The 20,012-nt window shown below is 41.4% G+C and overlaps 1 protein-coding gene across 2 annotated transcripts in view; it reads right to left on the bottom strand.

Moving 5' to 3' along the window:
- Window positions 1–2,860: 2,860 nt before the first annotated feature.
- LOC105468013 (KLF transcription factor 7) overlaps window positions 2,861–20,012 on the bottom strand; it is a 91,815-nt gene continuing 74,663 nt past the window's right edge. The window contains exons 3-4 of one of the 2 annotated variants that reach the window (XM_011717896.3): window positions 16,419–16,542; window positions 2,861–9,178 (exon numbers count right to left, since the gene is read on the bottom strand). In XM_011717896.3, coding sequence (XP_011716198.1) covers window positions 9,141–9,178; window positions 16,419–16,542 — 162 coding nt within the window. In that variant the 3' untranslated portion in view covers window positions 2,861–9,140. The remainder of the gene's footprint in view (window positions 9,179–16,418; window positions 16,543–20,012) is intronic. The other variant, XM_011717894.3, reaches the window with a different exon arrangement.

Raw genomic sequence — 20,012 nt, forward strand, 5'->3', positions numbered from 1 at the left:
CTGCCACTTACTGTGTTCCCTGGGCCTTGATCAAGTCACCTACCCTCTTTGAATCCCAGTTTCTCTACTTGTTTTTTGAATTATGTTTTTAATTGACAAATAAAAATCATATATATTTATTGTAAACAACCTGTTTTAAAATGTGTATACATTGTGGAATGGCTCAGTCAAGCCATAATTAACATATGCATTACCTCATATACTTACCATTTTTTGTGATGAGAACATTTAAAATATATTCTCTTAGGGATTTTTGCACAAATACATTTCTATTAATTATAGTTACCATGCTGTACAATAGGTCCTTGTCTTCCTCTTGTAAAAGTGAAATTTTACATCCTTTGACCAACATCTCCCCAACCCCTCCTCACTTCAAAGCCCCTGGTAACCATGATTCTACTCTCTGCTTCTATGAATTCAACTTTTTTAGATTCTGCATATAAGTGAGACAATGCAACATTTGTCTTTCTGTGCCCCCAGTTTTACCATTTGTGAGAGAAAATGGTCATGGTGATGAATAATATCTATTCAGTGTATGCAGTCTTATTGGACAACTCACATGCAGTATGTATATAAAATGAAATATTTCTTAAACATAAGTAAATGTTTATAAAACAAACATAAATTTTGTTCTTCCATGCTCCTGTAACTTTCTTTGTCATCACCTCATCATTTTTAAATACAGTGTTGTTGTATGTATAGCCATATCATGATCAGGCAAAAAAGTTATTAGGTTAAGTTCAAGCCAGTCACTATTGATAGTTTTTAAAATCTCAGATAAAATGTTTAATGTTGGAGAAGGAATTAGGAATTGGCTCATGGATAAAACAGAAAACCATCACCTGCCAGTGACCTCAAAATCTTATTTGAGTTAAAAGTTTTAACCATCTCCTCTTCTAAACCTTTAAGTGGAAGATGAGCTAGAATAATAAATTATTTATCAATTCCACTGAACTCTGCTTTTGATGTGACTTCTTTCCACTACCCCAGCATTCCCAACTCCATACACAACCTCAGATTATAGCTGGTACACACCTTCTTCCCCCTAGGACATCCAGGTTACACTTTCAGACTACCGCCTGTTGGATTCAAATTATAGTTGTTTTTGCACTTAAGAATTCTTGTTACCAAGCTTGCCTATTTGATCGTCTAGTTGACTAGGAGATAAATATTTCTAGAAGATGACACACAAAGAACTTGCAACTTCTAAATAGGGAGAACACAGAAGAGAAAGTAGAATCACCCAATATAAAGTATAAAGTCATTTTGTGCCAGGGCAAGCAACCCCACAGTCTGTAGTCATCCCTGAATTTATATTATATTGTAAAAATGGATGCTCAAAAAGGTTGTAAAGTGGGCAATATATATATTTAGTCCAATCTTAAGCAAAAATTTCGTTTCTAAATATGTAAGCTTAAGTCTTTTAGCATATTCACTTATGTAAACCATCTCATTTCCTTATGGCAGATAGATTAGACTTACCACCCTCTCGTCTGAACATTTCAGTACAGTGCAATTTGTCCTTCACCTAAAATGTTCAATTTGACATCTTTTTGTAAGTCAGGGAAGTGGAATAATAAGCCTTCTTCTAGGTAATATTGCCAAGCTGTCTTATCCTTCTTCACTCAGAGAAATTTCCAGGTAAATGATTTTGGTTATCAGAATTAAATTACTCATCTAGTCCCAGAGCTACTGAAGACACAGGGAGTAGGAGGCAGGTCTTCAGACTCCAGGGGCTGTGCTCTCCCCACTACATCATGTGGTTTCTTGTCAGTGGGCTTTGGGCTGCCGTGTTGCCCCGCTCACTTGCCTGTTCGGGAGATGTGGCAGCTGATGCTTAACACTTCAAAACCATTTTCCCGGCCCCTGCAGCACCAACTGTTCTCACCTTGAGTTTTATGAGAGCAAGAACATGATCACTCAGCATCCCTTCCAAACCCGCTGTCACACTCCTGACACCTGTTTCCTGTTCAGGGACATGAGAAATGTCTGTATCCATGCAGCAAGTTCAGTCACACTAGCCATGGTTTCTAAAGTAAACATTTATTGAAAAGTTTCTTGTCAGATTCATTTGATTAGGGATAGAGGTTATTCACCATTGTATCCACTTCTGTAAGTCCAAAGACTGCAAAGAAAGCTTGATTAGTGCCGTGTCCCATGTGACAAATGTGTTTTACTGTTGTTTCCTGTAAATGACACCACTTCTCTTGGGGAATCGCTGAGCTCGGGATGCTGAGGAGACACCACCAGCTGGGTTCTCTACCTTCCTCCTTACTGGTGATGCTCTTTCCTGGAAGTCAAGTGTGTGGCAGAGATTTTAGTAATTTTCTTTTCAGTTCTGAGAATTTTCCCTGGGGCTTTCATCTCCCTCTCTTCTCTGGGTCTGAAGCTGCTTGTATTTCCATCTACTTTTTTGTACTCTCCACAGCCAGAGGGATTTCCTGGCTTCCGGTTACCCATTTCCTCCCCACTCTAACCATCTCCTGCCATTTTACTGCCCCCTACCCCTCACCTAAATTATTCCCTCTGATCTTTCCCCTTCCTCCTTCCTTCACAAACTGCTTCAAAGATCCTTTCCCAATAGGTTCCTATTAAACACCATCACAGAACAAACTGCCTCCTTTGCTCACCAAATAAACTGCTTTCAATAAGCCTCTCCCAACCCCCTAAACAAATAACATCTTGTAATCTATCTCATTCTAAAATATTGCTTTTTATAACCTCCAACAACTGGCTCCCTTTTTCCTCTTGAAGAAATAAACTCAATGACCCTTCTTATTTGGGCATTGAGCTACCTCAGTGAAACTATAAAATACACACATATGTGCACACACACACACACACACACACACAACTTCCCAAACGAAGATAACCTAATGCAACCTTTTGCTTTCCCTTTCTCCAAGAAAGAAAGCTTTCACGAAGTATGTAAGTACCCACTTATGTCTTTCGAAGATTTTTTTCCCCAGTGAAACAAGCTAAGGAGAAATACAGTAAAGCATTCCAAGGCCAAACACATTCTACTGTTTATTACACATATTACATTCTTAAATAAAAATGCGTCACATAACATTTTTTGCATAGATATCTTACAATATACCAATTTAAAAAAGAATTATGAAACAGACCAGTAACAAAAATAAATTTTTCTTCATTAATAATTTTGTAACATTAACATACCACCATCATATAATACAAATAATAGTTTTAAATCTTAAGACTTTTGTACAGCAAAAAAACTTGACAAAGTAATATATTTATATATATATATAAAAAGCTTAAAAAAAATAAAATGTCAAAAAAAGGCATAACCAAGGGCTATAAGACTGGGTACTTCTGTGATATATTATAAATACCAGAGAAGGCCTGAGAGAATGTGACGGGGGGAGGCGGGGAAGGAGAGGGGGCTGGGAGTAGGTCTCTCCAAACACACTTGTTAGACACATCTGGCAAAAAGAAAATGTATAGTGCAAAAATAAATTTATTCAAGCAACTGTTAAGAGGATAATAGAGATTTGAAAGAAAAGTTGCGGTGACTGGGAAGTTGTGTGGGAGTAGGAAGTGGGAGAAGGAGCTTGATGTGGGGGCGGGCGGGGGCTTGTGGAAAGGAAGGGGAGGCTTCAAAAACATTAGACATTTATTTTTGCCTCTGTGTTAGCAAGGAGATCTTGGCCATTAACAGGTGTATTTTTCCTCCCTGGAATGAAGCAGAAGTGAAAGATAAGGAAATTAAACTAAGTCTGGGTTTAGATAGGAAATGCATGCTGGGAAGAAAAAACAAAAAGGTTGAGAACCAGCCAATAAGCCCCAAAGCCTTCAGGACCTAGGTTTGCAGAAATCATTCTGCTTCCAGTCCAAAGGCCTAGGTTTAAAACATCCCCTCCGCCCACCCCCAACCCCTCCCCGCTATGTGGAACTCCCAGTGTGGTTTCGATATACTGGCAATTATAAGCATCCATCCCCCCCAAAAGATATTAGGCACTGGTGGCTACTCCTCCGAAACGTCAGTAGCCTGTTTTCCTTCCGTGAAGGTACGACAGGTACATATGCGCATGTCTAGGTGCGAGCATATATACCACCCTCATTATGCTGACGTGGGGTCCATCTTATGGCAGTAGACAGAAGCTGGACTCACAGCAAGTTACGATTCCAAAGCTCACAGTTGAAAAAAAATTGTATAAACAGTCCCCAACAAAGAACGTATTAACCTTCCCTCATGACCACTGAGAGGGAGCCCTGTTTGAAAAGAATATCTTGTTTGGGATATTTGTGAAGTGATGGCCCAGGATTTCTCTCTCTGTTTCTGACACCTGTTTCCCGAGGACTTTAATGTTAAATGCAAAACACCTGAAGAATACAGTACTATATTGGAAGGATGCACATAAGAAAGTTAATTGCAGCTTTATTTTTCCCTTTTCTGGGATCTATTAGGAACCAACAGAGGAGATTTAAGAGTGTTAAAAGCAAGAAAAAACCCTGAAGCCTCAGGCAGTTCGTCATGGGAGGTCACGTTATTTACAAGAAGTTTATGCTTCCTTTCACACGTTTCTGTTGTTCCATCTCAAGTATTCCCAAAGATCCTCATTGAGGAAAGTAGGCCATCAAAGAGACATTGATGTATACTCAGGATAGGCCCTCTAGTTTTCAAACTGAGATACCACCATGTTCACCGAAATTTAATCCAGACACCCAGAATTTGAGTCCTCCCCTCCTGCCCCTCAACTCTTGTGCTTGGCAGGCGGCCATTTCCCCAAAATGCAAAGGAAAGCTTCCAGGAATAAATTTCAATCAGGTTCTACTTACTGAATGTTCATTTTGGCAATGTTCTGGGTACAAAATTGCAGCCAGAAATGCTGGCCCTCCTGATTTCAAAAAAATTACAATAAACTAAAAAATGAATCTGATTTTTGTAGTTAAATGTATTGCATCTTTATCTTACTTTGCCTACCTTCTTCCTGCTCCTAAAAGCAACTCATGCAAAAGAGAAGACAAAAGCACTTCCCACTTTTTATTTAACATTTTATGAAATGACTTCCATAAAGGAAATCATTTCGAACCGTCAAAACTAGTCACTGGGTTTTGTTCTTGCAACTTGAGTTTCTTTTGGCTTTGCCATAAAATGCAGGAATGAAGGCAAGAGGCAATGTTCCGAATGCACTGGAAGAGCCATCCGAAAGCCCCATTTCTTTCCCCTTTGATGCAAATAGACATGGATAATCTGGAAAGCTTATCCCAAACAAAAGTCTTTATAAAATCTTCTCTGAAGCCAGAGAAGATTTTTTAAAACTAGGATTCGGTTCTGCTAATCAGGCATGAGGTTGGCTGTCCTTTTACCCTGTTATCATCAGGCAATCAAAGATGTACAAAGGGCACAAGAGGTGCAGGTGGAGAGGAGATGGCGTCGAGAGAAGAGGATATTTGAAGGGCTTTGCAAGGGAAAGCACACAGAGAGGAGGAAATGGTCAGCATGAAGTTCATTTTGGGGTCTCCAATATTTTTACAAAAATGCAGCTTTGTCATGGAATCTGAACATCTCTTTTTCTGGACATAATACTCATTACCACCAGGCACTGAGCTGAGCCATTAACCATGGGTGGGGCAGGAGGCCAGTAGCTAGGAGCAGCATTCTAATTTCAGGTTTCCATGTCTATGACTTACAGCCATGTGGTAGGAGAAACAAGTATAATTTGAAATTGGAAAAAAAAAAAAAATTGTCAGTGGCTTAGAAACTCTTTTTCTACATGTCCAACTCTGAACCCTGGATAAAAGCATGCTTGTTAGGACACCACCAGAAACACCAGAACCGGTTTTTCCTTTCAAACTTGGGATCCCCTGGAGTGTTAGGAGATAACAATGGAAATGAGAAAGGGTTTAATGTGTTTCAAATGTCCATTAATGCACTGTTTTAAATACCAGTCCTCTTGGGAGCAAAACGTCTTCAGGTTATTTCTTGGAAAACCTGGTCGCTTTAGAGGCTCTTAGCAACCATCTCTGCCACTGCAGAGGTGACGGGCATTTTATTACAAATTCATTTCCAAATGATCAGGACTGGTCATCATTCACGGGTGTCAACTGGGCTAAAGAAGAACAGTTTCAAAGCCATCCACGTAGCACCCACCGAATTCTTAGGCCAATTCTCACAGTCAACAAATGACTCTGAAGCAAGCAAGCACCACCATTGAGTGTCAATGCACCCTGCTCCAAGAAAGGTCAGGAGCAGATTACAAAGGACCTCACTGATACAAAAGAGAGAGAAATTACTGAACATTTCAGACACTGATGAGGACCAAAGGGCCTTTGTTCTGCCACATTCAAATGAGACCACAGATGACAATAGGGAGCAAACAAGCAATGATTACTCTTTTGCATTTTTTAAACTTTCTTTTTAATAGAGCCTTGCATTGGTCAGTTCGAAAATTAAATTAAGTATTATAAACCCTTAATAATAGCATTTCGAGAGGCAAGAGCAGCTCCAGCTTGGGAGAGAACATTTGCAAATCATGGTGGCCATGGCTTAATGCCATCACTGGCGTGTGCGTGCAATCATGCTGGAGGCTGCTACATAAAGGAAAAGAAAGGAACCAACAGAATTCAGGGTGTCTAAAAGTTTCATCTAGTGCACTGACTGGAGGCGCTACAGTTTAATACAGCTGAGGTTCAAGGTCCCTCACACATCCTTCATCCAGGAAGGATGTACCACACATTCAAATATAATCCCATGGTATGCCCTGATGGACTGGCCACAAAATGCACTCAAATGCAGTAGAGAACTACGAGATTGTCAGCAAGCAGTGCTCCAGAAATTGTTTTTAAGTCATGTCTAGTTTAAAATCTTTGGAATAAAACTGATTTTTTTTAATACCCTCCAACTAACATACATTTAATTGCCTCCGGCAAATGGATTTTGTGTGTGTGTGTGTGTGTTAACGGGTGTTTTTTCTTTTATTTTTTTTTTGTTTTGTATTATTTTGTTTGTTTTTTGTTTTTTTTTGTTGTTGTTTTTTTTTGTTTTTTTTTTTGTTTTGTTTTTGGTCTAAATAGAAAAAATGAAAAGGAGAAAGTAAATTCTTAGGGCCAGACCTCGAAATGCCCCAAGTGTCCAATTGGCAGCTACAGCATTTGTGAGGAGGTTCCTTTGCCCTCAGACGAGTAGTTTCAACATTTCAGTGAAAACAAAGGTTGCAGAAAGCTGAAAACCCAGATGTTGAAGGTTGCTGTCATATATGTGTTTGTGTTTCTTATATTATTATTTCCTTTTGACTTCAGTTTTGCATCCCAAATATGTATGGGGTGGCATTTTAACAGTCAATGAGTCAAACAGTCAAAGGAGGACAGGAGGGGAGCCAGCTGGTAGGAGGGAGCAGCAACCGTGTGTGGACCAAGCGCCATTTTGTTTTATAGACGTGTCTTGAAGGGATGGTCCCAGAATATACAAAATATACAATCTGTCCTAATAACCACCCCGCTTGCTTGCATAGGCCATTTGATGGTCCTAAAGGCAGTCTTTGGAGTTGAGGCCAATGCCAGCTAGCTAGGAATGCGGGTAGAGACCAGTATTGGATGTGTGTGTGTGTGGTATGACTGTAGACTCCTTTGGAGTCAGCTTGCAGTAAATGTGAGGCCTCTGTTAATCCTGGGGGTTGTCGGTCACAAGTCATGGTGGGCCTAGCCAAAAAGAAAGAAAGAAAGAAAGAAACGTGTCTCTCCTTTTAGACAGCCCATGAGAGAAACACCTCAACCTTTTCCTTAAATGTCAACCCTTCACTCCCACAATGGCATTTTGAATTGTGTATTGTAACAAGTCGGGGAATAGGAGCTCAGTGGGCATGAGAGAGAAGATAGGATGATCTTTTGTGAAGCCACTAGACTTGGGAGGCATCCTCAGCTTTCCCCACTCCTGGAAAGAGTGATATTTTTGGCTTTTTGTCAAGTCATAAACCAGAGTTAAATTAAATACGCAGCTGCCCTCTGAGACTAGCGACATCTATGCTGTAACTGGTTATAGGGTAGCAATGACACACAGCACAACGGTTGATCACTATGAGCTGAGGTCATCATGCCTCAAGGAGGATGAGAGAACTGTGATGTCCCATCTGATTGGCTGCTTCGAGAGCTGGACATCCAGGTGCCGAGAGAGTCCTGGAGAGGTTTAGTCCATGGAGTAAAGATAAAACATTTAAGCTTCCAAATAAGCTTTTCAAGTTTTCGTTAGCAAAAACGGAGAGATTAAAAAGAAAAAATCTAGCACTGGCAATAAGGTGAGGCTCAAGGGATATACTGTGATTTATCATCAAGGACTTTATTCTCTTGGCCACTTTGCAGTCATGCTAGAAGTTTCCAGAATCCCTAGTGCATATGGTGTGCAAAAGTCAAAAAGTAAGAAAAGAAAACTCCTCCCTTGAGAGTGAAGTCTACAGAAATGCAGGCCAGAAAGGTGTAAGGTGTTATTCCAGAGTCTGCCGCCGCTAAGGCCGTTGGGATCGACGCGAAAGATCTCAATAGTACTAAGAAGAACCAAAACCAGTCAACAGTTCTGTGAGGAAGTCTGACGCACGGAATAGTAGGACTTTTCACACACAAAGGACAAATAAACCAAGAGTTAATTTTGGCTACCAAACTGCAATTTGGTTTTCTAGGTCATTTTCCCCCAACTATTTAAAAAGAAACATTAGTGCTACACATATGCGACTTTAAGATGCTGGATTCTCCTATCAAGTTGCACTGAGAAGCAAGTTAAATAAGCCCCTCGGACTGCCGTCCACCTGCAGAGACGTCACATCCATTTTCTTTGATTTCCATTGGCAACAGCGGGAAATAATTCCAATAGTGCTGAAGTAAGCAGCCAGTCTGCCTTGCTGAGTTCACCTGGTTTCCTTCTTCATCTTCTTCCATCTGGCTAGGGCAAGGCATAAAGAATAGACGTATACATTTTAAATATAGTTGAGTGCATGACAGTGTGTATGTGTGTGGGTCTGTGAGTGTGTGTGTGTGTACAGAGGTTTATAAGTGAGAACTTTCTTCTGCGAGGCAATGGGTCCCCGCCTGAAGTCCAGCCCCCTGCCTCATGGCGTGCCCGTTTCCTTTAGACACTAGCGGATGCCATGGCAACTCTGGCCTTTCGGTTTTTTAGATATGTCTCTTCATGTGGAGGGCAAGATGGTCAGACCTGGAAAAACACCTAGGAGATATAAACGACAAGGATATTAGAGAGCTCCCAGCAAACAGCGTGACTTGCATCACTCCTTAGGAAATGATTTCCCTTACTTTAAACAGACAGTGCACATGCATTGAGGAAATAGGGCCATGTGTTGGGAAGGTAAGTTTAAGGCGCAGAATGCTTGGGTTTAAATCCCATCTCTTCCAATAGCTGTGGGACTCTGAGCACATTAACCTCTCTGTACTTTAATTCCTCCTCAGTAGAGTGGGGATAATTACAGCCTTTATCTCATAGGTGGGTTGTGAGGATTAAATGAGATGATCCATGCAAGGTACTTAGAATACCGCCTGGCACATTGTAGGATCTCAGTGCATGTTAACTGTTAGGATCATAATTGTGATTATTAAAGAAGAAAAGAATGGGAAAGTGCTTTTGAAACCCGTGTCATGCCTGCATACTGTAAATATAATAAAGAATAATTAGTCTGTATCATCAAAGGGTAGAACTCTAAAATTTCAACACCCAGATTTCAATCCTAAGCTTTACAATGAAAGCCTAGAAATACTGCTTGTGATACTACTTATAGGCTTATCAGACACTCTATATTCAAGTCACAAAGAAAAAAAAAAGAATGAAGAAGGGTGCTCACAGCTACTGAGTATGTTACAATATGTAGGCACTGAGCTAAGGGTTTTCCCAATATCACACCATCCTCGCCAATCCTCCATCTCCATCGTAGGTATTCTCACCCTTTGTGTGTGTGTGTGTTGGGGGTGGAAGGGAGGGAGGTGAAGGAAACTGAGGCTAAGGTGTTTCTTGGAACCTAAGGCCCATAATTGAGTGTCTTCTTCATGTCAGAGTGGATCCAGTGGTCATCTTCTTTCCTCTTTCCTCTAACACCGGCTAGTTGATATTCTCTTGGGTAGAAACCCTTCTGCATTCTCATTTGTGTGAGGCTGAAGTTGAGGCCACAGTATCCTCTTAAGCAACAGTCATGTGACCTGTAAAGGTCAATGAGAACCAGCCCTGGGACAACTGCTGAAATTATTGGAAGAGAGAAGCTCTCTTTCCACTGGGATCCTGGAGTGACTGGGGTCTATACTGCCATTGTGGGAAAGAGTTGGCTTGAGAATGAAGTCAACAGAGAAAAAACGGATCTGGGGGATAGAAAGAGTCCTGATGATAATATCAGAGAAGCTGGATCCAATGAAGCCTAAAGACAAATCTAATTCTGCTCTTCTCAGTTACCTGAGCTCATAAATACCCTTGGAGGCTCACTGCAGTCTAAGTCAGGTTTCTGTATGTTTTAACGAACAGTATGGGTGTTTCCAAATCCCCGTAGGCTTCAATCTCAGGTTCTGAATGAAATCTCAGTGAAGTCAGCCTACATGACAGCAGTCATTCTGAACTCTGAGTGTATGCTTTCCCCCTGGATCATTCGCCTAAACTAGCTGCTTTCTTACCTATGAGAAAGTTCCCAGGCTCCCTGAAGCCTGAGACACCCCTACAGTCCAAAACTCCTGTCAGAATGTTAGCAAGCTACACTGTTCAGGTTAGCAGGGTTTCCTGTTCAGGGCAGGATTTCCCTATGTTTGTTCATTCTTAAAACAAACAAAAAATATCCACCCTTTCCCTTGACCGCAACATTCTCCACACCCCCTGTTTTTGTCCATTCCTTAAATAGGTACATGTGTAGGATAGAACTCCAAGGGAATGAGGTGAAATGGGACAAGGGTAAAACGAAAACCACATAAAAATGGGAAAAGTACAACAGAAAACAGTCTAATCCAGTAACATGCTGCGTAATAACAATTCCAATTATACCCACGTACTTCCAGCCCTGACTTTGTATGAGGAAGGTATTTAGATAATCCCTTAGAGATGCCTCTAAAGGGGGTTTGGTTTGCTATAAAAGAGTGTCACTAAGTTTTCTTTAAAAACTAGTACTCTGTGTCACTGGTACACAGAAAAATCAATACAGCCTGCAGGGAATTTAGCATCTAACTGGCATAATTCTGTCTTGTCCCGAGGGTACAACTCAGTATTGCCCACTGTCTGTTCTCTTTCCCTCCCTCCCTCTCTTCCTCCCTGCCTTCCTTCTTCCTTCTTTTTCTCTCTTTTCCTCCTTCTTTCATCCCAACAACCTGGAGAAAGAAGATCCAAGTTGGGACATTGTGTTTCTAGATATTTCTTTTTTAAATGTAACATCCTTATACGATCCCTGTAAAGAAGGTACCATTCTTATTCCCACTACCAGATGAAATATTCATCAGAAAGAGGATTTGAACACAGGTAGTCTGACGCCGGAGCCCACACTCTCAGTCACATCTGCTTAACTACACTGAGAGGAAGAGAGGACTGGGCTGTCAGTTTAAGGAGCTTCTGGTGGGCAGACTAATGCTCCCTCCAAAATGTCTACACCTCATGCCCAGACACTGGGACTATGTGTGGTTACATGATAAAGAATTAAAGCTGTGGACGGAATTAATTTATGAATCAGCTGACATTAAATAGGGAGATTATTCTGGACTGTCTGGGTGGGCTCAATGCTGTCACAAGGGTTCTTAAAAGTGGGAGAAGGAATTGAAAGAGAGAACCAGAGAGATGTTAGCACGAGAAGGACTCAATAGCTTTAATGATGGAGGAATGGCATCATGAGCCAAGGAATGTGGGCAGCTTCTAGAAGTTGGAAAAGGAAAGGAAATGGATACTCCCCTAGAGCCTCCAGAAAAAAAATGCAGCTCTACCAAAATCTTTAGTTTAGCCCAGTGAGACCTTTGTTGGACTTCTAACCTAGAAGTTTCTAACCTACAGAAATATAAGATCATAAACTTGAAAAGTAAATAAACCTGATACTAAATTTGTGGCAAGTGGTCAAGGCAGCAACTAGAAAATTAATCCTGAGGTTAAGTTGGTCAGGCCTGAGGAGGACGTACCTGTGAGAAGCAACAACACAGACACCCAGAAGCCTGCCTGTCCAAGAGAAACGCAGGGATTTGAGACGGTAAGGAGTGAAGAGAGGGCCTGGCAGTGGGACACCCTTTTCCTTTCCTCTCTATATCCTGGGAACGCTCGGGAAATTAGTATTCTTAACACAGAGCTTTATTTGAAAGAACCATTCAGTAACGTATGTGCTCAGCTTTGTTCCTGCCTTTACCAATTACTGGGTATTTCGCAGTATATGTATAAACATCTCCCTTTATCCTTCAAATTCAGGGAAAAAAAAGTGGAAAAAAGAAAACCAAATCTTTAACATGGTAGGAAACGTAACTGCACCCCTACTGAATCAAATGAGCATCATTATTTGTTCAAATTCCCAAAAAATGTATGATGCTTAGGATTAGACCAGGTCCCTTACTATTGAGGTTTTTATTTAAATTCAATACCCCAGTAAGGTACGTAGTCATGATTAATTTATACTTATTAATTTATACTTACTGAATTCCACAAAAGATAAACTTGGCATGTAGAAGTGCAGAATCAAATAGTTTTAAGGGTAATATATCCCTAGAGAATATTCATAACTTTACAGCAGCCAAGTAACCTTAAATAAGAAGGTCCTTAATGATTGAAATTTGTGCATAATGGAGAACTAGTCAACTCCACAGTCACTTTTCTTGTTTATGAAAAAGGCACACTAGGCCGGGTGTGGTGGCTCGCATCTGTAATCCTAGCACTTTGGGAGGCCGAGATGGGTGGATCACCTGAGGTCAGGAGTTCAAGACCAGCCTGACCAACATGGCAAAACTCTGTCTCTACTAAAAATACAAAATGAGCCAGGCGTGCTGGCGGGTACCTGTAATCCCAGCTTTTCAGGAGGCTGAGGCAGGAGAATTGCTTGAACCCTGGAGGCAGAGGCTGCAGTGAGCCGAGATCGCACCACTGCACTCCAGCCTAGGTGACAAAGCAAGAATCTGTCTCAAATAAAAAAAAAAAAGAAAAAGAAAAAAGGCAAACTAAAGTCACACAGGGATTAAGTCAACAGCAGTCTCCTAGGTGACCAAGGGGCTAAGGTATGGGCTGGTATTTCTTACCACTTATAAGTGGGCTGACATAAAGATCAAAATGCACCCTCTAAACTGCCCAAGATCTGGAATGTACTATGCTAGTAGCGTTCTCCCTGGATTATAACTGCACTGAGTCAGTCGATAGAATGAGGGCCTGCATGTTACCACTGATGGAAACTGAGCCCTGTTTATCACCATCGGCAGCCTCCAACTCTATGGGCTGAAAAACCACTTATCCCCCTAGCCACTGGTCACTCAGGGGGGCTGCACTGTCTAGTCAGATGGTGAAGAAATGACACTACTGCTGTGCTTTCTTTCCTAACCCAAACCTGAAGCCAGAAGTCACAAAACCCAGTGTCTGTAAGGCCGGGTAGACAAAGTAAGTGTCGTGGGTCAACTGTAAGAAACACTGTGCTCTTGGGCTACCTGCTTCCACTTCCAATGAGGCATGGATACAAAGAAGTATAGCTCTTCTTGTAAGAAGAAACAACAGAAAGTGGGACAATACTTGGCAATCGATGGCTTGCCTTTGAGTTGTGGAGCCACAGGGAGTGGTTTGAACAGTGGAAAAATAGTCATCACATGGCTATGGCAAATGGGTAATGACTGCTCTTCAGCTCCAGCCAATTACAGCCACATGGGAATGTGAGCCCACTGTGGCCAGATCTGATTTTTCCAGACAAAGCAAGAAATACAAACTTTTTTGTGTGACATTTCACGATTTTAAATGTTGGCCAAAAAAAAAAAAAAAAAAAAACACCACCAAACCAAAAACGTCATGAATTTTTAAAACTACCCTATAGGCAAAATAAAAGCATACGTTAGATTTGGTACATGCTTAAGGAAAGGAAGTCTAAACCCTATTTAGCTTCTAAATAGGGCAGTGTGATTGTTCAAATTTTAAGAGATAAGAGGCGGTGCACTCATATATACTGCGGTACCAATAGGATGCCATGTCCTGCCAAGGGCTACAGATGCCCTCTGTTTCTGAAGGTAAACATCTTCTAAGGAATGCCAACTCCCGGTCACTCCAGGCTTTCCTTTCATCTGCTTTGGGACCACTCCAATTCCCCATGTCGTCTCCCAGACCTGGCTATTCTTAGCACAGTCACCGCAATTGAAACGCCAAGGTGCTGCCTGTCATGAGACACTAATGAGAATACAAACTCTCATTTCTGATGTTGTCAAAAATGCACTATTGGCCTGTGTCACAGGACGCTGATCTACTCAATCTCCCACAAACACCATGTCGCAGAATTTGTACCATCTGCTCAGCAAATTTCTAGCTCCAGAAACTGTAGTGATTTTGATGAAGAAAACAAAGCAAAAGACTAACGAAATCACCCAACTCTGACATCTCTTTCAATGAAATAACCAATCGATTTGGAATATTTCTCCACGTAAATCATACAAAAGACCGGATTAAATCCAAATATATCAGTTGCTAAAAGGTTGTAAATGTCTCAATAAGTCAGTTGATTTGAAGAGTGGAATACTAACTTTGGCAATTTCTCCGTAAGAACTCTTTGTCCACATCCAAGAATTATGGCAACCCATAATGCTCACAATCTCCAAGTAACAGCCTCCACACCCTTCAGAGCTGGGCGACTTGTGTGTACATGCTACCATCACACTCCGACCACTCACACTCTGACCACTCACAAAGCATTCATCTTGGTCCCAGTTGATAGAACAGAACACTCTCCTTCAAAAGACTATGGACAGATAGTCACCATCTGCAGGGCTTCTTTATTAGCCAGAGTGAGAGACGCACAAAGCAGAGAAACTTGAGATGGAAATAGAAGGAAGATGGGGAAAAGGAGAAACTCTGCTAGAGCATACTGTGTAGAAGACAGCTGCTGATTCATGTAAATACAGGAGGACTTCTAGGTAATGGACGGAAATGAAACAATGACTTGTATTCTTGGGTAGCAGAACAGAGTTCCAAGGGAATGGGAGACAATAACTGCATGAAGTACACTTCCTCAGCCCTGGGGTGGGAGGTTATCTCTGGGCTCCAGGAGGCATAGGGTCTTTATTTAGTACTTAGAGAATGAAGATAAGAGGAAAATAGCTTCCCAGGAAGAAGGAAGGAAAAAAAAAAAAAAAAAAAAAAGGAAGAAAAACATAACTGCTCCTTTATAAGCATCCTAAGGGAGCACTAAGCCAGCGTGACCAGTCTGGACACCCCTTCCCTATTCACCAAACAAACACTACTACAGAGGAAGGCCTGGTGAGGGGGGAGGTGTGGGACACAGGGACTGGGGGAGGCAGGATGCAAAGGCGATCGCATTTCCTCCCAAGAAAAGCCAGGCCCCTGCTGCCATCCTGCAAGCTGGGGAACCCTGAGGCTTTCAGGGGCTTTTATCGTATTAGAAGCATTTTTCTCATCATAACGGAGACCTTTAGTATTGCATTAAAAAGATGGTTAATTTTCTTAAGCTTCCTTTTAAACACAGAAATAGGATTAGAAGGATAACACGCTCAGATGCAAGCCCATTATTTGATTATGTCTAAACCTAATCCTGCCTTCACCTTGGCCTGCAGAGTCTCCATTTTGGGGTTTATTGGTTGATAATGCCAGGGCTGTCAGATACTATTACTTGGGTAGTATCTGTTGCTACGCGCGCTTTCTTCTACTATCAAATGCAGAAGGCTTAAAATTGAATTACAGGAGAAGTTCTCAAAGCCTCGTCATTTTTTGAACCCTTGTACCTATTTTCAAGGAAGAAAGAATGATCTGGGCCCCAAAGAATGGGAACTCTCTTCAGTACAATTCGTTTCCAATAATGGTTCAGAGAAAAGTCTTACAGCGATAGGAACCCTAACCTTCCTTCCATTAAACAAGCTTTCTACTCTTTATTACTATAGATGAGGGAAAGTGGTATTGAGGTTGATACAAAGATCAGAAGTCCCTACAGGTGACCATTCTCTGTCTCACTACTTTTCATATTATACTGAAGTTATCTGTCACATCTTGTTGATACCCAGTGACTAACACCATTTCCGGCTTAAAGCTAGTGTTCAGTAAATGCTTGTGTAACTGAACTAAGAATTCACACCACCTCTTGATTTCATGCAAGAGGGCACCCCCTATTCTCACTGGTCCTCCCATGGAGAAGTAAAAGGCATTACCAGGTCCAAATGTCTGTGAGTCAGACCTGTGATAACTCCAAGCACATGGGTGCAGCTCATCCTCCAACCCACTTCCCCATTGTCCCCTCCCTAGCCCATCAGCTTCTACTTCTCTTTACCTGTCGCAGTGGTTGCATTTGAAGGGCTTTGCACCTGTGTGTTTCCTGTAGTGCCTTGTGAGCTCATCGCTTCGTGCAAAACGCCACTCGCATCCCTCCCATGAGCACTTGTAAGGCTTCTCACCTGCAAGCAGAGATGGAAGGACCATGGTCAGCAGCAGGAACAAAAGGGATTACACCCAACCAGCCTGTGCTGCCTGCTGGTCAGGCTTGGGAAAGGGCTGTTTAAATCATTCCTGAAAGACTAGATTTCCTAACACAGTATACCACAGTTTTTTGGTTTTTCTGTTTTTCTCCCAAGTCTCCTGGTGTTTTGTTTTTTGTTTTCTTTGTTGTTAACCTTCAAAAGTGGTTTCACCAGATTCTCAAATCTGGAGCTGTCATTTCAGTTCCCAGAGTCACAGCATTTCCTTTGACTGGTGAAGGATCAATTTTTATTTATTTTCTATTCCCCGGAGCACTTTCACCCCCACAGTCCAGGCAGAAAGGAAATGTGCTATTTTCATCTGAACCACAAATGCTTCTAATTCTATTTTTCTCCAGAACCTACAGTCATTTGCCATTTCAGGCTTTTTAGTCTTCTCCCTCCCCTTCCCTCCTACCACAAGCTGCAGCCAGGTAGCTGACTGACAAAGCAAACAGCTTAAGTCTCCCAGAGCCACTGTTCCTTCCAGTAAATGTGATGGATGGACAATGAGGAGAAAGGTCTACAATTTGAGAGTAAAACAAAAATCACTTGACAATCCCTGGCATTTATGGAAAATACTATCACAAAAGTCTGAGTTAGGAAACTCATAGCTTAACAACTGCAGAGTGTTCTTATTAGAAAATAATATATATTATTGTAAAATATTTTAAAAATCAATTTGGAGAGCAAGGTTTTAGCCACAGGGAAGCTGCTTATAAGCATGAAATTCAAACACTTGTGCTCAAGTGACCTTTTCAAACAGTAAATACAGATGGAAGGATATGTAAGAGAAAGTACATGACTTTGCCTTAGACCTTTTTTTAACTCATCACGTCTGTCACCAAACATGACAAATATTTACCCTTCCAACTGTATGGTGGACTGGTTCTAATTAAAAAGAAAAATGATCTTTGGAAACCTGTGAAATCATGAAGCTGAGTTACTGAGCCCTGTCACTGAGAGGCAGGTTAGTACGTGGTTAACAGCTTTGAAGCCAAACTTCCTAGGCTCAGCTTCTAGTCCTATCCTTAATTGTCTGACCTTGGCCAGGTTAATAAACCTCTGTGTGTCTCTGTTTTCTTAGAGATAATAATAATAGGTACCTCAAAGGGTTTAGAGAAGATAAATCAACACACATGCATATTATATATTAATTAGAACAACATCTGGCATATGTAAGAGTCATATAACTAATAAACATGAAAAACTGCCAAACTCAAAATTTCAGGATACCTAGGTGCCAAAGTACTATGGCGTCCCATTATTTCCACAGTTTTAAAGGCTAAATCTTTACTAGGCAGCCCTGAAGGAGACATTACCCAGGTACTATACTTGACCTACTTTCTTCTTTCCACCTTTCCCCTTCCCTTTAAACCTGACTACAAAGCATTCACAATTCTTTATTTGTATCACCTAGAATCAAACCAAACATGCTTGAAAATTTTATTTCATTAAATTGGTGCCCTAGTGAGCCACTGCTCTGTCAGACCCACAGAGAAGAGGAACGAGAAACACAGGCATTTCTTTTAAAGGGAACCAAGAGGACATGAAGGAGGGCTGGAGGCACAGGAGGAAACCCATTCAGTTTCGGAAACCAGGAAAAAAAGAGGACGAATCACCGAGCAGTGTTAAAAGTTCACCTTCTGGCTCCTATAAGCCGAAAGTTTAGAAAAGATGTGCTAGCTGAAGAAAGGGTAGCCAAGTGGAGGTGCCACATAAACTTTGGAATCAGCATACTTGGGATCTTGCTGCGTTCGTTCCAGACTCTAGAACTCAGTATATTTGTCTGTTAAACGAGGGTGAGCTTATTAATAAACCCATGTTTATAGCGAGGTTTCAATCAGTTGTGTGTAAGAAACGTTTGTTCAGCCTTGCATGCAGTCAGTACTCAGTTCCTGTCTCAACTCCCTTTCCTCCGCCTGTGTTCACAGAGGTTACTAGGAAGACAAGCCTGAAACTGCTGTCAATAAAGGCCTTCAGAGCTCATGGCTCCAGAAAGCCAAGTCTAGAGACATTCTGGGTACCTGAAATATTAGAAACAGAGAGTCTTTTAAGTATTTTCTCATTATATTGATGGAGAATGAATCCAAAACAGGGAGTGTTCTTTAGGACTGCTCTGAATGAGTAGGACACAGCAGGGGAAGTACGAGGTCCCAGTACCCTGCAGGAGAGACATGTCAACATCGTGCATTTAACCACTAGGCTCTGTTATCTCAAGGGGAAATCTGGCACAAACCAAAAAAGGAGAATGAGGCATCTAAGACTTCAGAAATTCAAAGTGCCCTCCGCCCATGAAGGCCTTCAAATGTAATTAAAATTGGAGGTTCCTGGAACCTTGGGGACCAAATACACCCCAAATGCAATGAGGCACCTAGGAAATTCCATGAAATTCTACAGCAACAACCAGAGACATCTAGTCCCCAGAATCAATCCCATAATCGAACTGACTTGTCTATCACAGGCAACCACATTCTGAAGGGCACAGGAAGGGCAGATAAAATGAAGAAGACTGAAGTGGATGTCTTTGGGCATTTTTTCCCATTTCAGCCGTTTGCTTTTCCCCTTGCTGAATTCCTTTCACTAGTTTCCTTTCGACAAATAATATCAAGGATGTAATTATTTTCCAGAAAATGATTAGACTCTTAGTTACTTCCCAGTACAAACCAACTCTCCAACCCAGGAGCTATTTCAGCATCCTCGTGGCTGTGTTCACTATTGAGAAACTGCAGATAGCTTGACTTAGCTCTGAATCTTATCACCTGACATTGTTTCCTGCTTGCGGCAAACACTACTCAGAATAATACTGAGGACAGGCTCCTTTGTGCCCTGATATTTTAGCCATGTTACTATTATAGTGATTTATCAAGCTATTTTTCCACCATCTGGCTAGTTTACTGACAAGTTGCCATTCCTGCAAATACTAATAAAAAAATTTAAAATAATCAAGAACGCCCAATGAAGGAGCAGTGCCTGAAGGCAGAACTCAGAAATCAGAGAGGCAGAAAAAATACAAAGAATTGGGAATATGACTTTATATTTAGGGCACAGGAATTGTGGAGTTAGACTGGCCTTGTTTCCAGGTTCTATACCCACCTCTACAAACCAATTCCTACTGGAAAGGCAGGTCAGGGAAATTCTTCTGTTAATATTTTCAGCATGGCCAAGACTGCATCTCCCTGAACACCAACAGCCACAGCTTGATCTTGGGGGATGGACATACCTCTAGCCATGATACATTTGTTTTCATCCTTAAAAGCCTACCTGAAGATTTCTGCTCATTTCATCAAAGGCTGAATTTCTTTCTTTACAAAAAGAAAAAAGGAAGGCTTTGTGAGAGAGAGGAAAAGTGCACGTCAGTGGTACTGGAGCAGGTTTCATGCAAGATCAGCTCTTCTATTTTACTCTCC

Source organism: Macaca nemestrina, chromosome 11 (genome assembly GCF_043159975.1).
Source record: "Macaca nemestrina isolate mMacNem1 chromosome 11, mMacNem.hap1, whole genome shotgun sequence".
NCBI lineage: Eukaryota > Metazoa > Chordata > Mammalia > Primates > Cercopithecidae > Macaca > Macaca nemestrina.